This window comes from Acomys russatus, chromosome 31 (genome assembly GCF_903995435.1).
Source record: "Acomys russatus chromosome 31, mAcoRus1.1, whole genome shotgun sequence".
NCBI lineage: Eukaryota > Metazoa > Chordata > Mammalia > Rodentia > Muridae > Acomys > Acomys russatus.
The window spans coordinates 40,691,073-40,705,589 of NC_067167.1; the positions used below are offsets into that span (position 1 = coordinate 40,691,073).

General features: G+C 41.8%; 1 protein-coding gene across 2 annotated transcripts; it reads left to right on the forward strand.

Moving 5' to 3' along the window:
* Nucleotides 1–8,932: 8,932 nt before the first annotated feature.
* Nucleotides 8,933–14,401, forward strand: Rbis (ribosomal biogenesis factor). 2 transcript variants are annotated; one of them, XM_051172790.1, is made up of 4 exons: nt 8,933–9,093; nt 10,615–10,731; nt 13,486–13,602; nt 14,282–14,401. In XM_051172790.1, the coding sequence occupies exons 2-4, from the start codon at nt 10,618–10,620 to the stop codon at nt 14,342–14,344; spliced, it is 294 nt and encodes a 97-aa protein (XP_051028747.1). In that variant the 5' UTR covers nt 8,933–9,093; nt 10,615–10,617; the 3' UTR covers nt 14,345–14,401. The 2 variants fall into 2 exon arrangements, with proteins under 2 accessions (XP_051028747.1, XP_051028748.1); XM_051172791.1 differs by having other exon boundaries at nt 14,285–14,393.
* The last annotated feature ends 116 nt before the right edge of the window (nt 14,402–14,517 follow it).

A 14,517-nucleotide genomic window follows, 5' to 3' on the forward strand; every position in this document is an offset into this window, starting at 1 on the left:
ACAGGAGCAACAACAACAACAACAACAAAAGCAAAGTAGGGCACTAGGTGACTCAGCTAAAGAAGTACTTTCGGTTCTGCCTCAAACCGGTGGGCACAGACCTTAATTATTGGGGACATACTTGTTCATAATATCTGTCCCAGTTTGCTTTCTATTGCTGTAATAAAAACAACTCAGAGAAGAAAATATTCATTTAGCTTGCAGGTTCAGACAGAGCCTGTCACTGAAGGAAACCAAGCAAGATCTCAAGTCCTGGAGTCATGAGCTAAAGCAGAGGCCAGGGAGGAGTGCTGCTCACTGGTTTGGTCTCTGTGGCTTGTCTGGTTTGCTTTCTTATACAGCCCAGGACCTCCTGCCCAGAGGTAGCACTGCCCAAAACAGGCTGGGCCCTCCCACATCAATCACTAATGAAGAAAACACCTCATACACCCCAATCTGGTAGAGGCACACTGAGGTTCATTACTCCCATATGACCCAAGCTTGTGTCAGTTTGTCAAAACTAACCGGCACAGTGTTCATGCAGTGACCAAGATGACATAAACGCACAGTTTCATGAAATGCTTCCCAAAGTGTCCTTACTTCACATCACAAACCCTGACGACTTCTCTGTGAGGTAGCCCACGTTAACTCAAATGACGTAACACAGCATGGGGACCAGTGCTCTAGCGTTAGTTTCTGATGTCTGATAACAACTGTCCAGCGAATGGTAAATAAACCAAGATTTGTGAAGAAGCCGGGGTTCCAAATGTTCTGGTTTGAGCTCTTCTTCAGGCAGCCTGTTCACTTTTCCAGAACTGCTTTATGTATAATGGGGGAACAATCCAAGTACCACTCACAGGAAACTGATTAGATATCCCAAAGATAGGAGTCAGCCTGACTGACATCCCTCAGGCTGGGAGGGAAGAAGAAGCCCAGCATGGCTAACGCTTGCCTACACAGAGGCCTTCCTTCCATGTAGCGACCACAACAAAGTGAGCTGTAATGACAGTGAGCCCTGCTCCAGACCCCAGTGTGGACAGCCACACGCTGCTTCTTTAATTTCCATACTGTAAACCTGCAATTTTCTAGGAACCTCACAAGCAAAACAAGGAACTCCATTTACATAAAACCTATAAACTAACTCCCTGGACAAGTGATCTAAGGTTTAAAAAGCCCTGATTCATAGAAATTTAAACTTCTGTCCCATTTTCCAGCTATACTAATTTATAAGACCAAAAATGATCAGATGTGTTCTGTGGATAGACTCATATAGCTTATGAAAAATAAAGCTCAACTTACACCAAGAATTTTTGAAAAGAAAACGACACAGAGAGCTGACAAATGGGAAGAGGGCTGTAGCAGGTTGCAGTTATGACAAACCTGTTCTACAAACGACATATTGTCCCAAACCAGAAATAGAGCCAAGGACAAAACCAGATGCCTAAAGTTTGTTAATTTTAAAAGAAATAAAGGTTTATGAAAGATAAAGTACAATGGTGGCATAGATATGACTTATTAGCTATTAAAATTCCTAAAGTTAAAATTAAATACAGCAATTTAAATTAAAACCTAATTCTCTATATACAGCAATAAGATTTTCTTAAAATGTTGCTCTGTTCCTAATGACATTTACAAAACAAAACAAAAACCAAACAAACTAAGCAAAACAAAACAACAAGGACAAACCAATAACTTAGAAAGTAAAGATTTTGTGTTTCATGAAGACAATTACTTAGGTGTTCTCCTAGCTTGTCAGACTGTTCACTACTTAGGAAACAGTCTTCACAGAGTCAGTATGTACTTTAAAACCTTTGTTTTTTCTAAGCTTTAACAAATAAAAGCACTTCTCCTATGGAGGCATTTAACCTTATTTGAGTTTTCTATTTTATACTTCCTGTGTCTTTCATCCTTTGTCTGGTGGATTAGTTTGAATCTGACTGCCTGAATGCCATTCTAAGACTGATTGTCCCAAAAGCTGGGTGTGGTGGTGCACGTCTGTAATCCCAGCACTCGGGAGGCAGAGGCAGGTGGATCACTGTGAGTTTGAGGTCAGCCTGGTCTACAAAGCACGTCCAGGACAGCCAAGGCTAACACAGAGAAACCCTGTCTCAAAAAACCAAAAAGATAAATAAATAAAATAAAAAGACCTTAAAAAAAAAAGACTGGTTGTCCCTGTGTCTGACTCCAGGAAAGAACAGTTCTGGGATTGAGTGTGTGTGTGTGTGTGTGTGTGTGTGTGTGTGTGTGTGTGTGTGTGTGTACGTGTGTACCACATTTATATAGGTGCCCATGGAGGGCTGAAGAGGGAGTCACATTCCCTGGAACTGATTTACAGGCAGCTGTGAGTTGTCATGAGAGGATAAGAGGACTGGACATTATTAGAGGGCCCACGGCAGCAGTCATGTGGCCTCAGGGCCCATGGCACCCTGGTAGAAGTCATGTAGCCTCCACAGGCACTGACCAGGACCAGCCAATCCTGGTTGGAGTCAGGATGCTCCTAGCCTCAGAAACCATACTGGAAAGAACTGAGCCAGCCAACTACTAATGTGACCATATATGGCCTAATGTCCCTGGATTGTTACTTGGATGACCAGATTTGGCCCATGTAATTGCTCCTTAGATCACCCAATCAAATTTGAGAATAGCTCACCCTCTTAGAATCCCCCTAAGTATCTATAAAAAGGCCTGCACAACTTTGTCTGGGGTGGCTGTCATTTTGTATGGGTGGTTGACCCATGGCTGTTTCTGCAGAATAAATGCTGTTTGCTTTTGCATACTTCTTGAGTCTGTGGTCTTCTTTCAGTGATTTTTGGACCCTTACAGTCGGTGTGGGTGCTGAAAATCAAGCCCAGGTCCTCTGCCATAGCAGCAGGTATCCATAACCACTGAACCATCTCTCCCGCCCTGGCAACATAGTTCTAGGTCCACTGACTTATAATCAACTACTCCAGCTTAAGGCACCAAATAAAGTTGAATCTTTCCTGCATAATTCACTTCCTATTAGTTTACCTTATTAAATGGCACCGAGAAAAAGAACTCTGTGGAAATACATCAAAATAAGCTGAGTATTAGGACCACACATTTGGTTGAAAGGCTTAAGCTCCAGTTATGGGCCAGGCAGTATTCCAGCACAGTGAGTTAGAGGCTGTGCTGGCCAGCCTCCTGCATCATTTACAATGATCTTGCTGAATTTTCAATTCTTTGAACTTTCAGTTCTTTGTGAATCATCTTCCTCACTGAGTTAGGGTTGGCATGTGTGACAAAAGAGAGGAAGAGAAGTGATGATGGTGATTCCAAGATCCAGTCATAAAAACTGTCAGCTTTCCCCAACTATCTTACAATACTAGGGCTGAAGGACACTAGTTGCCATGTTGTGGGGACATGGGATGATCTGAAGAGGTTCACTGGGAAGGACTCGGGGCATCTTAGGTCTACTGGGGAGCTGCCTGAAGATGTCCATGAAGCTCCTTGGAAACAGATGCTTCACCTGCAAGCAAGCCATGTCTAACTGTGGCCCTAACAACTAACTCAAACCTTTTAAAAGACCCTGAGCCAGAACATTTAGCTATTACCACTCTATCGGTGGCGTGAACCTGGGGAAGCGGAATCTAAAAGTGAGGCAGACTGAAGTCTCGTCCAACAGCCAGCTGTATTCAGGCATCAGACAATTTCTACTCTGAGAGCATTCTGAGGGGTAAGCAAGGTCATGTGAGAAAGTTCATTTGAGTTCAAGTTGTACATAATCACAAGGGGGCAAGGTCACATGAGTTTAGGCTGTGGACAGTCAGGAGGACAACTTATGGTTGGCAACATCATTCTGAATGATGGGTCATGGTTAAGAGGATGGATAATCTAAAGCAAACACCCTCCTGTTTACTACACCTGGGAGGGGTACATACACACATTTCAAGAGTAAATTCTTGTTATGGGGGAATGGCAGTTACAAGACTCTTGTTTCCCTGGAGTTTTCTCACAGGCTCTCAGAAATCTCCTCATACGGCTTCATTCCTGGACCATCCTCCCCCAGCCTGGCTCGTGCCAAACTCTAGGCCCACAGACAGTAAGACAGAAAATGATGATTGGTATTTTGAGTCATTAAAATGTTTGATAATTTGCTATGCAGCATTAGAAAACTAATACAGAATCAAAGAAAGCAAGATGAAAAGAGTTGCTTCTATAAGATGTTCTTGCAGGAAGGAGAAACCAGTACAAATCAGCCAGACTTGGCAGAGCACACCTTTAATCTCAACACTCAAAGGGCACAGACAGGCAAGTTCCTGTGAGTTTGAAGCTAGTCTGGTCTACATAGAGTTTTCCAGGCCGTGCTGGATGACATGGTGTGCTGGATGACATGGTGTGCTGGATGACATGGTGTGCTGGATGACATAGTGTGCTGGTGAGTTATCTTTTGTTATTGTTGTTTGTTCATTTGTTTCATCAACTTGGTACATGCTAGGATCTTCTGGAAGGAGAAAAGCCTCATTTGAGAAAATGCTTCTGTAAAACTGGCCTGTAGGGAAGTCTATGGGACATTTTCTTGACAAATGATTGCTCTGAGAGTACTCAGCTGCCTGTGGGTGGCACCATGCCTGGGCAGGCAGTTGTAGAAACAGCCAGCCAGTAAAGAGCAAGCCAAGGAGTGCCATCCCCCCATAGGCCTGGTTCAGCTTTGGCCTCCTGCTACACTGATTTCCCCTCTGGATGGACTGTAATCAGCAAAGGTAACTGCTTTCATCTGAAAGCTGCTTTTGGCCTGGCGTGCCTTTGCAGCTATGCCTTGAGGGCGTGTTCTAGACAGAAAGGTCAAAGAACAGAAACATTATCAGGTAATATTGAAAAGTAATAAGGAAGCAGCAGGGGCCAAAAGAACTGGAAGGTGTGGTTTCTTGGCTTTTTTTTTTTTTTTTTTTTTTTTTTTCTGGATGCTGTGAGGACACAAGAGAATTTAAGATAAGGAATGACAGGCCTGGTTAACACTCTTAACACTAGTCCTTCTGTCTACTAGGTTAGGCGTACTAGCTAGAAAGGGATTATAATAATGCAAAAGAGAAATGTGGACTAGGCTGGTTGCTCATCTTCCTTTTCCTCTGAAAATTTCAGTCAAATATTATTGAGTCTTAGCTTTATAGTTTAAATTACCAACTAAACATGATTATTATAAAGCACAGCATAATTCTTTTTAAAAAACCTTTATTACCCTAGAATTTAAAATGTCAAAATGTAATTTGATAGTACACTGCCATCTTTGCTTTTTGACAGTTTTCTGTTTGTAACATGTATCTGTTAAATATTACATAATTCCTCTGATTTTAACCCAGTATCTGAATTTTAATTCAGTACTACAAAAAATACACCTCTTGAATATTTTCCATCACCTTTTTGATATATATTTGCCAATTTTAAATCTTCATTTATTTCATATTTAAGCCCTTCTTTGTTACTGAATGAAAAAAGAAAAAAAGGAAAAGAAAGATATGACTGGTCTTAGGTTTCATCATCAGATGAATGAAAAACTAAAATAAAAAGGAAAAGACATGGCTGCTTGTAGGTATGGTAGGGGAGAAGGTTTATTACACATAAGAGGGAGGGCACAGCCAGAGGCTAGGATATCTGGGAAAGTCCAGAGTGGACATGACCAGACTGAGCTGTGCCATGTGCCATGTGAGGAAAGTGGGAAGGAAAGAGAGAAGAAAGGAGAACCAGGTGCAGCTACCATGAGGCCTAAAGAGAGTAGACCAAGAGACTGGCATAGCCAAAATGCCTGGAGTATATAGGAAAGGGCAGGCAGCCCCTGGGATGAAGAAAGGCAGGGGTCGGGTATTCCAGCCAGGAAGGCCCTTTAGCAGGCAGGGATTGAGGGATGCAGGAAGAGCCAGGCCTGCTTTGGTACATTAAATAGACACCTCAGTCCTTTGCCCCAGTTTTGAAACCTAACAGTTGCTATAGTGAGTTCAGGTTCAACATTTGTGAATTTGGCTGGAATCCCGCTCTGGATATGTCTTCCTGGTTAAGTTTTGCCATACCCGTTATTTCCAAGAAATGGTGCTACAAGAAGATGAAACTTTCTTCTAGATGTGTCTTTATTGCGCTAACAATGAACATGCTTTAAAACAGTGTGCAGTGCACTGCGGCCACTCCTTCCTTCCTTGCCACGCTGTAGAGAGTTTTCTTTCATTCATCAAAAGCTTGTGGCCTACGACGGAGATGCAATGACCTGAGTGGGAAAGTGAGAGTGAAGAGAGAGAGGCACATAAACACAAGTAACACGGTGGCGTTCTAAAGTAGGACACGTACAGTGAAAAGTCAGTTTATCACCTGCCTCCCACAGCTGATAAGCCAGCTGAAGCCTGCCACTTTACCGTCACCTACAAAAAGTTAGCCATCTCCTTTCATTAACTCGTCTTTAACTCCCAGATATTTCTGGAAAGGTGACTTAGAATGCAAGGTTGAAGACGCTGTATAAACTGTGTAATAAATGGTCGTTCATTGACTGGAAACAAACACTTCCGTCAATGCGGGCTTTTAAAACAAGACTCACCATTCCACATCATCAACGCACCTTTCCACGTTCCTGTTTCAGATTTGTAACAGGAAGGCAGAACTCACTGGACAGATCTTAGTCAGCCTATGCCCAAAACAAAACAAAACAAAAAATAAGACGACAACAAAATCTGCAGAGATTCGGAATATAGACAATGTGTGCTGACGCTTCTTCGTTCAATGGACACTAAAAGGAGCCAGAGTAAGCGCACAGTCACCCAGGGCCTTCTTTTCCTCCTTAGGACTCATAACTCTGTCCTAAGCCACTGTTCTTGGCTTCTTACTAAATATTCTTAACTAGAGGAAGCCTGGGCTCCACAGATATGTGTGTGAAAGACTTTAGGAGTGGGAAAGGACAGGTGCCAGATGAGCCGAGCATGCCATGTTACACTAGAAAGAGGCGGTCATAGAATGTGGGTGACGTTGTGATGACAGTGACCTGAGTGCTTGCTTAACGGCCACTTCACATCGAGCAGTGTGAACGTTAAAAATAGTCGGAATAAAAAAGATCATAATCTACTGTATAACACAGGAGGCCACAACCCCATATTGATATAAACAAAAGGATGAATACAGAAATTGGTAGAGAGAGAAGAAAGCTTTTAGTTGCAGTGGAGCACAGCCTGTAGAAAGGATCATAGTAACTAACTCTTCTCAGTGTAATGTTTTACCTGGGATAGCTTAGGGGAGAAGGAAGGAATGTTCTTCCAGCTGTGCCTGAAACCAGGGAATCAAAGGACATTTCTAGTTTTCTGGATACAATACTTAACCTCTTATACCACCAGGCCACTTTCAAAAGCCCAGTTGTTTTCCCTTTAAACATGGTGCCCTCACGTTATTCCCCGTCGTTGAATGTATGGGGCATCTTCCCCCATTATCCCTAGCTTACAGGCTGGCCTTGAACTTACAGAGATCTGCCATCTTCTGCCTCCTGAGTGCTGGAATTAAAGGCATGGGCCACCACTGCCCACTTCTAAAGTACCTCTAAATGCTGATCCAAATGCCTGTGAAGTTCTAAAAAATAAAAATAACAAATAAATAACAATTACCTACCAAGCTCATACCACATGTCATTGGATTAGAGGCCCTTGACTCCATTTGCTGGAAAACTGACAATCCGAGCTCTTGAGGTTGTTATCAAATAAAGGGACCCTGTGCAGTTTACATGGGATTCAATTTCTGGTGGTTCTTGGGGGTCTCGCGATCCAGGTATTACAGAAGGAGTCTAGGATAGCCAGAGCTACAGAGAGAAACCCCGTCTCAAAAAACAAAAAAGAAGAAACAAACCAAAACAGGGGGAAAAAAAATGTGAACCGTCAAAAAGAATACAAAATATAAACAAATGTGTGTTTATGGGGAATTATGTGTTTCCCCCTCACCCCCGAATTTATTCCATACTTTTCTGTGATCGGTATAAGGTTGTAAAAGTTAACCTTTCTACAAGCAGATGGACTGATCTGGTAGAAAGAGGACTAGAGAGGACTGTGGGGGATCCCTAGAAGTGGCTTAACCTCTGGGCCTCAGCACTTTCCTAGCTTGCCGAAGGGGGTGATATCATTGCATTATTTTGGTATAGAGCAAAGACTGGTAGGATGCTTCTAAGATACAAAATTACCTATAAAACGCGGACATTTCATTTATTTGAAAACTGTTTTCCCCCATGACGTCCACGAAATAAATAGAAACATGTGGAAACAGGTGTGCGAATGGCCTCTTGGAGAAAGCGAATCGATTTTTCTGAACCGCTCGAACGGGAAACACGAAGATCCACGCAGGGCGAAAGTAAAGGGGCTTCTGAGTTTTCTCAAAGGTGTGTACTACTGCGAATGATTTTTCTTTTAAAAAATTTTTTTATTTATTTAATTAATTCATTCAGATTACAACTCAATTGTTATCCCATCACTTGTATCCTCTGGTTCCTCCCTCCCTCCAGCTTTCACCCTATTCCCCTCCCCTATGTCTAAGACCGAGGGGCACCTCTTCCCCCAATAATTATTTTTATTTTTAGTACATCTACTGTAGGACAATTTTCTTCTTGGAACAAGAAAGTAGTAACTTAGAAAAGACGCGAACTTTCTTCCGTGTACCGCCGCCTGCTGGACACAGGCTCCGACTGGCGTCCTGCAGGCGGAGCTCCGCCTCCCGATGCGTCCTCCTCCCCTTTGGGGGCGGCTCCCTCCAGGTGGCCCCGAAGCGGGGGCTCCATAGTGAGGACCCGGCGGAAGGGGCGTGGCCAAGTCCCCGGCCGGCGCGTGCGGGCGTGGCCCTCGCAGTGGGTGGGTCTTACGGCTGCAGAGAGCGCACCTAACTGGCTCGTCTTCCCGGAACTTCCGGTGCGCTGATCTTAGGCATGGCGTCACTGGGAACCTGAGGTCCCCGCGTGAACTTCGCAGAATTGGTGAGGCGCTGGTGAGGATTTTCGGAGCACTGGGGTGGAGTGGTTTTGGCGCGGCGGGGTTTCCGGCCGAGGCGGTTCCGTGGGCTCTGTTCCGCTGAAGTCTCCCAGGCTGTCAAGCCCTCGTGGGCGGTGGACCTGCTCGGTGTCCAGGCCTGAGACCTCGCGGCCACCCCTCGGCATAGGCTGTGGGCCTCCTCTAGGCTTTCTGTGTTTCCAGCTTAGCTAGCAAGCGTCTCGTCCCTCGGGTCTGTGACACTGTTATCTGTGTACACTTCATGTTGATGTATTATTTGTGCACATGAAGTGCCTGTGCTTGAGCGTGTGTGTGTACTATGTGTCGGTTCTTTATTCAGGGTTAGTCAATGATGAGTGAATACTAGATGGGAGGTTAGATGGGGTGGATCTTAAGTAAGTTGAATGGCTATAGTTGTTCTTACTACTGTAATCATGTATATTCTGTTACTGTATTTTGAAGCAGAAGTACTGAGTTCGAGTGTACATATATTGAGGCTGAACTGTTGGAAGTTTTAGTCAAGATATAAAATCTGAGCAAAAGAAAGGCAAGATATGACATATATTAACGAGAGTCAAGAGTACCAAAGGTATAATAGACCAAGACATATTCCCCGCGTTTGTTAGGACAACCATTTAAGTTTTAAACTTCAGGACGATTTATCATTTCATAAAAGATGTTTAAAAAAAATTTTTTTTAAGGATTGCCACTGTGTGCAGCTGGCTTGTGCAAAAACTTGGGAAAGTTTGAGTAAAGAGCCAGATAAATAAACACCATTGTTTTTGTGGGCCAGAGTCACAGCAGAAAGTCACAGCCATAAACACATAGCTGTGCAGCAGCAGGCAACTTTCCCCCATGAGATGCAGGTATGACATACGAACCCTAGGCCAACTTGTATGTTTTAAATCTTTGCATCACTAAACCAGTAAGATGGGGATAATAGTATTTACCACAAAGGGTTTTGGTGAGGAATAACCAAGTTAAACCACATGAAATTGTAGTCTAGGATTGTTTATATAGTAAAAGCTCAGTAAATGTAAGTTATTGTTATTTTGAAAATTGTTTCTGAGGTGAATTCGTAAACTTAAAAGAAGCTTCTAAGTAAAAAAAATTGTACAGAAATGTCAGAGAAATTGTTGAAAGGAATGTGAGGGAGGTAGGAAGTGCTAACAAGAAGAAAGAGGAAAAAGGGAGGAGATTAGACGTAATATATAATACAAACCAGGAGAGTAGTGCACGAACCTGCAGAGTTACTGCCTGTTTCTGCTGTACAGTTTATGGGATGCAGACAAAAGGTGGTCTGCATCCCATAAACTGGGTGTCTCGACCTGGTGCTAGGGATGCAGGAAAGATTGGTGTGCCTGCCTCATTCACACAGCAAAATGTCTAAGAGTGAAAGACATAGGATTTATGTAACAACTTTTAAAATAATCAGAATTAAGATGGTCATTAAAATTAAAATTGAGTAGCCAGGCAGGCAACAGTGGTGCACTCCTGTAATCCCAGCAATTTGGAGACAAGGCAGATGGATCTCAGTGAATTTGAGGCCAGCCTGGTCTACAGAGCCAGCTCCAAGACAGACAAGGCTACACAGAGAAACCCTGTCTGAAAACCAAAACAAAATTTTAAAGTTGATTTTTGGTTCAAAATCTAAGCAGTTTAACTGAACCCCTTTCTTTTCTAGATAATGGCCAAGAACAAATTAAAAGGGCAAAAGCCCAGAAATGTATTTCACATAGCCAGCCAAAAACCTTTCAAGGTTAAAAACAAGGCAAAACCAGTTACCACTAATCTTAAGAAGGTGAGTACTTAAGAATTCTGACTTTATTGTTTATAAACAAAATGTAGTTAAACTACTGAACAGTGAGATTTTGCTACTTAAGTCAGAATTTATCCTTTCTTACTAGGCAAGATTATTTTTAAAATGTTAAGATAAATAACTTCCTTTTTAAAATATAAATTTAAGAGGGTAAAGACAAATTAAAAAAAAAAAAACCCCACTAACTGCATAAATTAAGAGGTTCCACACAGCAGCCTAGTAGCTGTCTGGACCTTAGAAGTCACTGTTAAGACAGTATGGAGGACAGTTCTTACTAGTTCTCTCTGAATTATATTCAAGATTCCACTAGCAAAGGTGTACAATGGCAGCCAGCAGCTTGGCAGCCAGTATCTTGGCTTAGAAGCCTATAAAATGAAGAATTTGGTTGAAATACAAAATTTGAAAAGAAAGTTTCTTGTAGAGGACCAAGGTTGTAAGCCCCCATGGCTGGAACTCCAGTTGTAAGGTATCTGATGTCCTTTTATGTCCTGCGGCACTCTCATGTATATGGTGTACATAAACTAAGTGCAGGCGCATACACAGATAAAGATAACAAATCTTTATACTTCAAAATATGAGAATTTCTTCTCATAATTGAATATATTCTGTATACTCTTAGACTGTTTCCAACCTAAAAAATGAGCCAACTCTTTAGGATGCAATAGATGTCTTAACCGTCCATTAAAACCTGACTTTTGGCTGGGCAGTGATGGCACACACCTTTAATACCAGTATTTGGGGGGACAGAGGCAGGCAGATCTGAGTTCAAGGCTAGCCTGGTTTACAAAGTGAGTTCCAGGACAGCCAGGGCTACACAGAGAAACCCTGTCTCTTGAAAAAACAAAAAACAAAACAAACAAACAAAACAAACAAACAAAACAAAAACCCCTAAAACCCAAGAACTTGACTTTCATCTCTCTCAAGAACTTGGATACACTTACTAAAGGAGATCTGGGATTTTATAATTATGAAGGAAGTAAAACTGTATAAAACGAGAGGCTGGAATTTTTCACAGGATTATCTTTGTAATTGCAAAGACCAACAAAGAGGAACTAATAATACTACAGAGCTAGGAAATCCTGGGAGCAGCATCTTTTAAGAATATTCCTCACCCCATGTGATGAAAGAGTGTAGTCTAGTCTGTTTAAGGAAGATTACTTTTTTGAGCTCTGAAATACTAGAACTTTTACATAAGCTGATACAATCAGAGAAAATGCATATCTAAGTAGGTATAGAAATAACCCTAGCTGGAGTATCAGTTTCTTCAGAAAGTAGCTTTAGAATTGGTATAAATATTAGAGTGAAGTTTGTAATAATCAATTTAATGAAACCAGCCAGCCAGTTGTGACTTTAATCAGCTGAAGAGCTGGATTCAGAATTGTTCACTTGTGTTTAGCCAGACTACCAAGCAAATTTTGTCAAAGGATAAAAGAGAAGGAAAAAGAAAAGTATAAAGAAGTGATTGAGTAATAGTGAAGGAAGGAGGTGAACTGTGAGGATTGTAAAAGTTTTAGAGTGAACGTCTATTGTGACTAAGACAGGTGAACTGTAAGTTGAAGGTATTTCCTTGGAGCAGAAGTTGACTGAAAAAGATCCCACAGCCCTGGACCTTTAGACAGAGACTATTTTGCTAGACTGGGTTTGTTGAGTTCACTAAACAGTGATTCCATGCATAGAGTAGTCAGTCAGGGTTTTGAAGTCTTTCACAAAGCAGCCAGTGGTGTTTCTGGGTGACAGTAGTCAGGGAGGAGTATTGGTGTTGTTATGAAGATTGTAGGACAAAGGAGCCAAGGGGCTTTTGTGGAGAAACTGGTAGCACTTGAGGCACCATTCCTTCTCTGCTTAGATTCCAGAGGACTACTGAGGTGTCCATTGAGAGAAGGGGCCCGGAAAGGGCTCAGAGAGCTTACTATTCACAAGAACTGAGAGCATTAGATCCAAGTTTCTTATTTTTATAAATGAGAGCTAAGCGCCAAAGCCAGGACTTGTCACATCAAAAAAATTTTTTTTCCACGCCGGGTATGGTGGCACACGGCTTTAATCCCAGCACTCGGTAGGCAGAGGCAGGCGGATCACTGTGAGTTCGAGGTCAGCCTGGTCTACAGAGTGTCCAGGACAGCTAAGACTGCACAGAGAAACCCTGTCTCGAAAAACAAAAAACAAACAAAACAAACCAAAAAAGTCTTCTTTCCCCTTAATGTGTTAAATGCCACTAATACGTGGGCCTGCTGAGTCCAGAGAGGGTAGAATATTACCTAGAGAATGGGGCTAATAGTAGTTGTGAGCTGCACGTGGCAGCCAAAAACTGAACGGGTCCTCTGAGCCATCTTTCCAGTCCCAGATCATGTATTTTGATCTTTGATCAGTTTCTGCCAACAAAATATTAAGTATGAAGTAAATCCACAGAATTGTTAGCTTTGAAAACCCAAACCTTCTGACTAAAATTCCTAATAAGACAAATAATAGTCTTTAGTGTGAATTATCAGGTGGAGTCAAGAGTTTATTGGCTTTTTAAAAATTGTGTGTCTGTGCTACATGCGTGACCTGAGTAGGAGACAGGTGTTTAGGTCAGATGAACACACTCAGGCACCTAGCATGCAGAGCAAGTGCCTATACTGCTAAGACATCTGGGCAGCCCAGTACGTAAATTTTTTTTTTTTTTAATGCTTAACAAGATTAAAACATGAGTAAAATTTATCTTTACTAGTGATAGGTTTTGGATGTTTTCTTTCATAGATAAACATTATGAATGATGAAAAAGTCAACAGAATGAACAGAGCTTTTGTAAATATACAGAAAGAACTTGCAAACTTTTCAAAAAGCCTTTCTCTTGCTTCTGTGCAGAAAGAACTGGTAAGTAAATCTTAGTTGCTTTCATGACTGGTCCTTTGAAGATGAATAGTTTTGAAGCGTAAGTTATGCATGTCCTGAACAATCAAAGAAAGAGAGCTACTCAAGGATGAATTAAGGCTTTCCTGGCAGCAAGGAGATGACAGCCTCTGTAGACTGAATCTAGAACAGACTTGCAAAAGTATATTTATTGATTGTTCCACAAAAGTTGTTTTTGGGTGAAACAAGTTCCTCATACCAAAGGAAAGCATTACACCCCTGTAGATTTTGTCCGTATTGTACCCTGCTGCAGTACCCAGCAATGCAAGACGTTCTAGGTGGGCCAGGACCATCTTGTGACCAGAGCCATGCAAAGGCTGCTTCAGAGAAACAATTCTTTAAATCACATTTCTTCAAGGTCTAAGTACTTCTACAAAAGAACTAACTATTCATTCTGATGTTTACCCTACACACAGTGATTCTACTGGAATTCCACTATAGTAATTTTTACTTGGCATTTTGTGTGTGTAGCACATTCAGTCATATTCAGGCTCAAACATTACATCTAAATGTGGAATGAATTGTATTTCTAAAGTTTACTAGAGGAATTAAACTAGGTTAACAGTTGATATTTCAAGGAGGTTTGGTTTGCTGCTACTTAGGTTTTTATTTTCTTAATTTTTTTCCCCTTTTGATTCCTCAGAAGCACCGTGAGAGTGAACCAGCTAATGTTGACGAAGCAACACGACTAATGGCTCAGTTGTAATATAGTGACGATGTATCACGTTCCCCAAAGATCAATAAATTGAGTGCTTCATACAGCTTTATTTTTTAAAAATCTTGTTAATGTACAGGCATTGGCACATTTAAAAAACAAACTACATAAAGAGATCTTTCCTATACTAGGAAAGTGGAATGTCAGAAGTCAACAAACTGATA

What these genes read in the sequence shown, in the direction of transcription:
- Rbis (XM_051172790.1), top strand. Translation starts at nt 10,618, where the DNA reads ATGGCCAAGAACAAATTAAAAGGGCAAAAGCCCAGAAATGTATTTCAC. An exon ending in TTACCACTAATCTTAAGAAG is followed by an intron (nt 10,732 to 13,485) that starts GTGAGTACTTAA and finishes TTTCTTTCATAG; the next exon opens with ATAAACATTATGAATGATGA. An exon ending in CTTCTGTGCAGAAAGAACTG is followed by an intron (nt 13,603 to 14,281) that starts GTAAGTAAATCT and finishes TTGATTCCTCAG; the next exon opens with AAGCACCGTGAGAGTGAACC.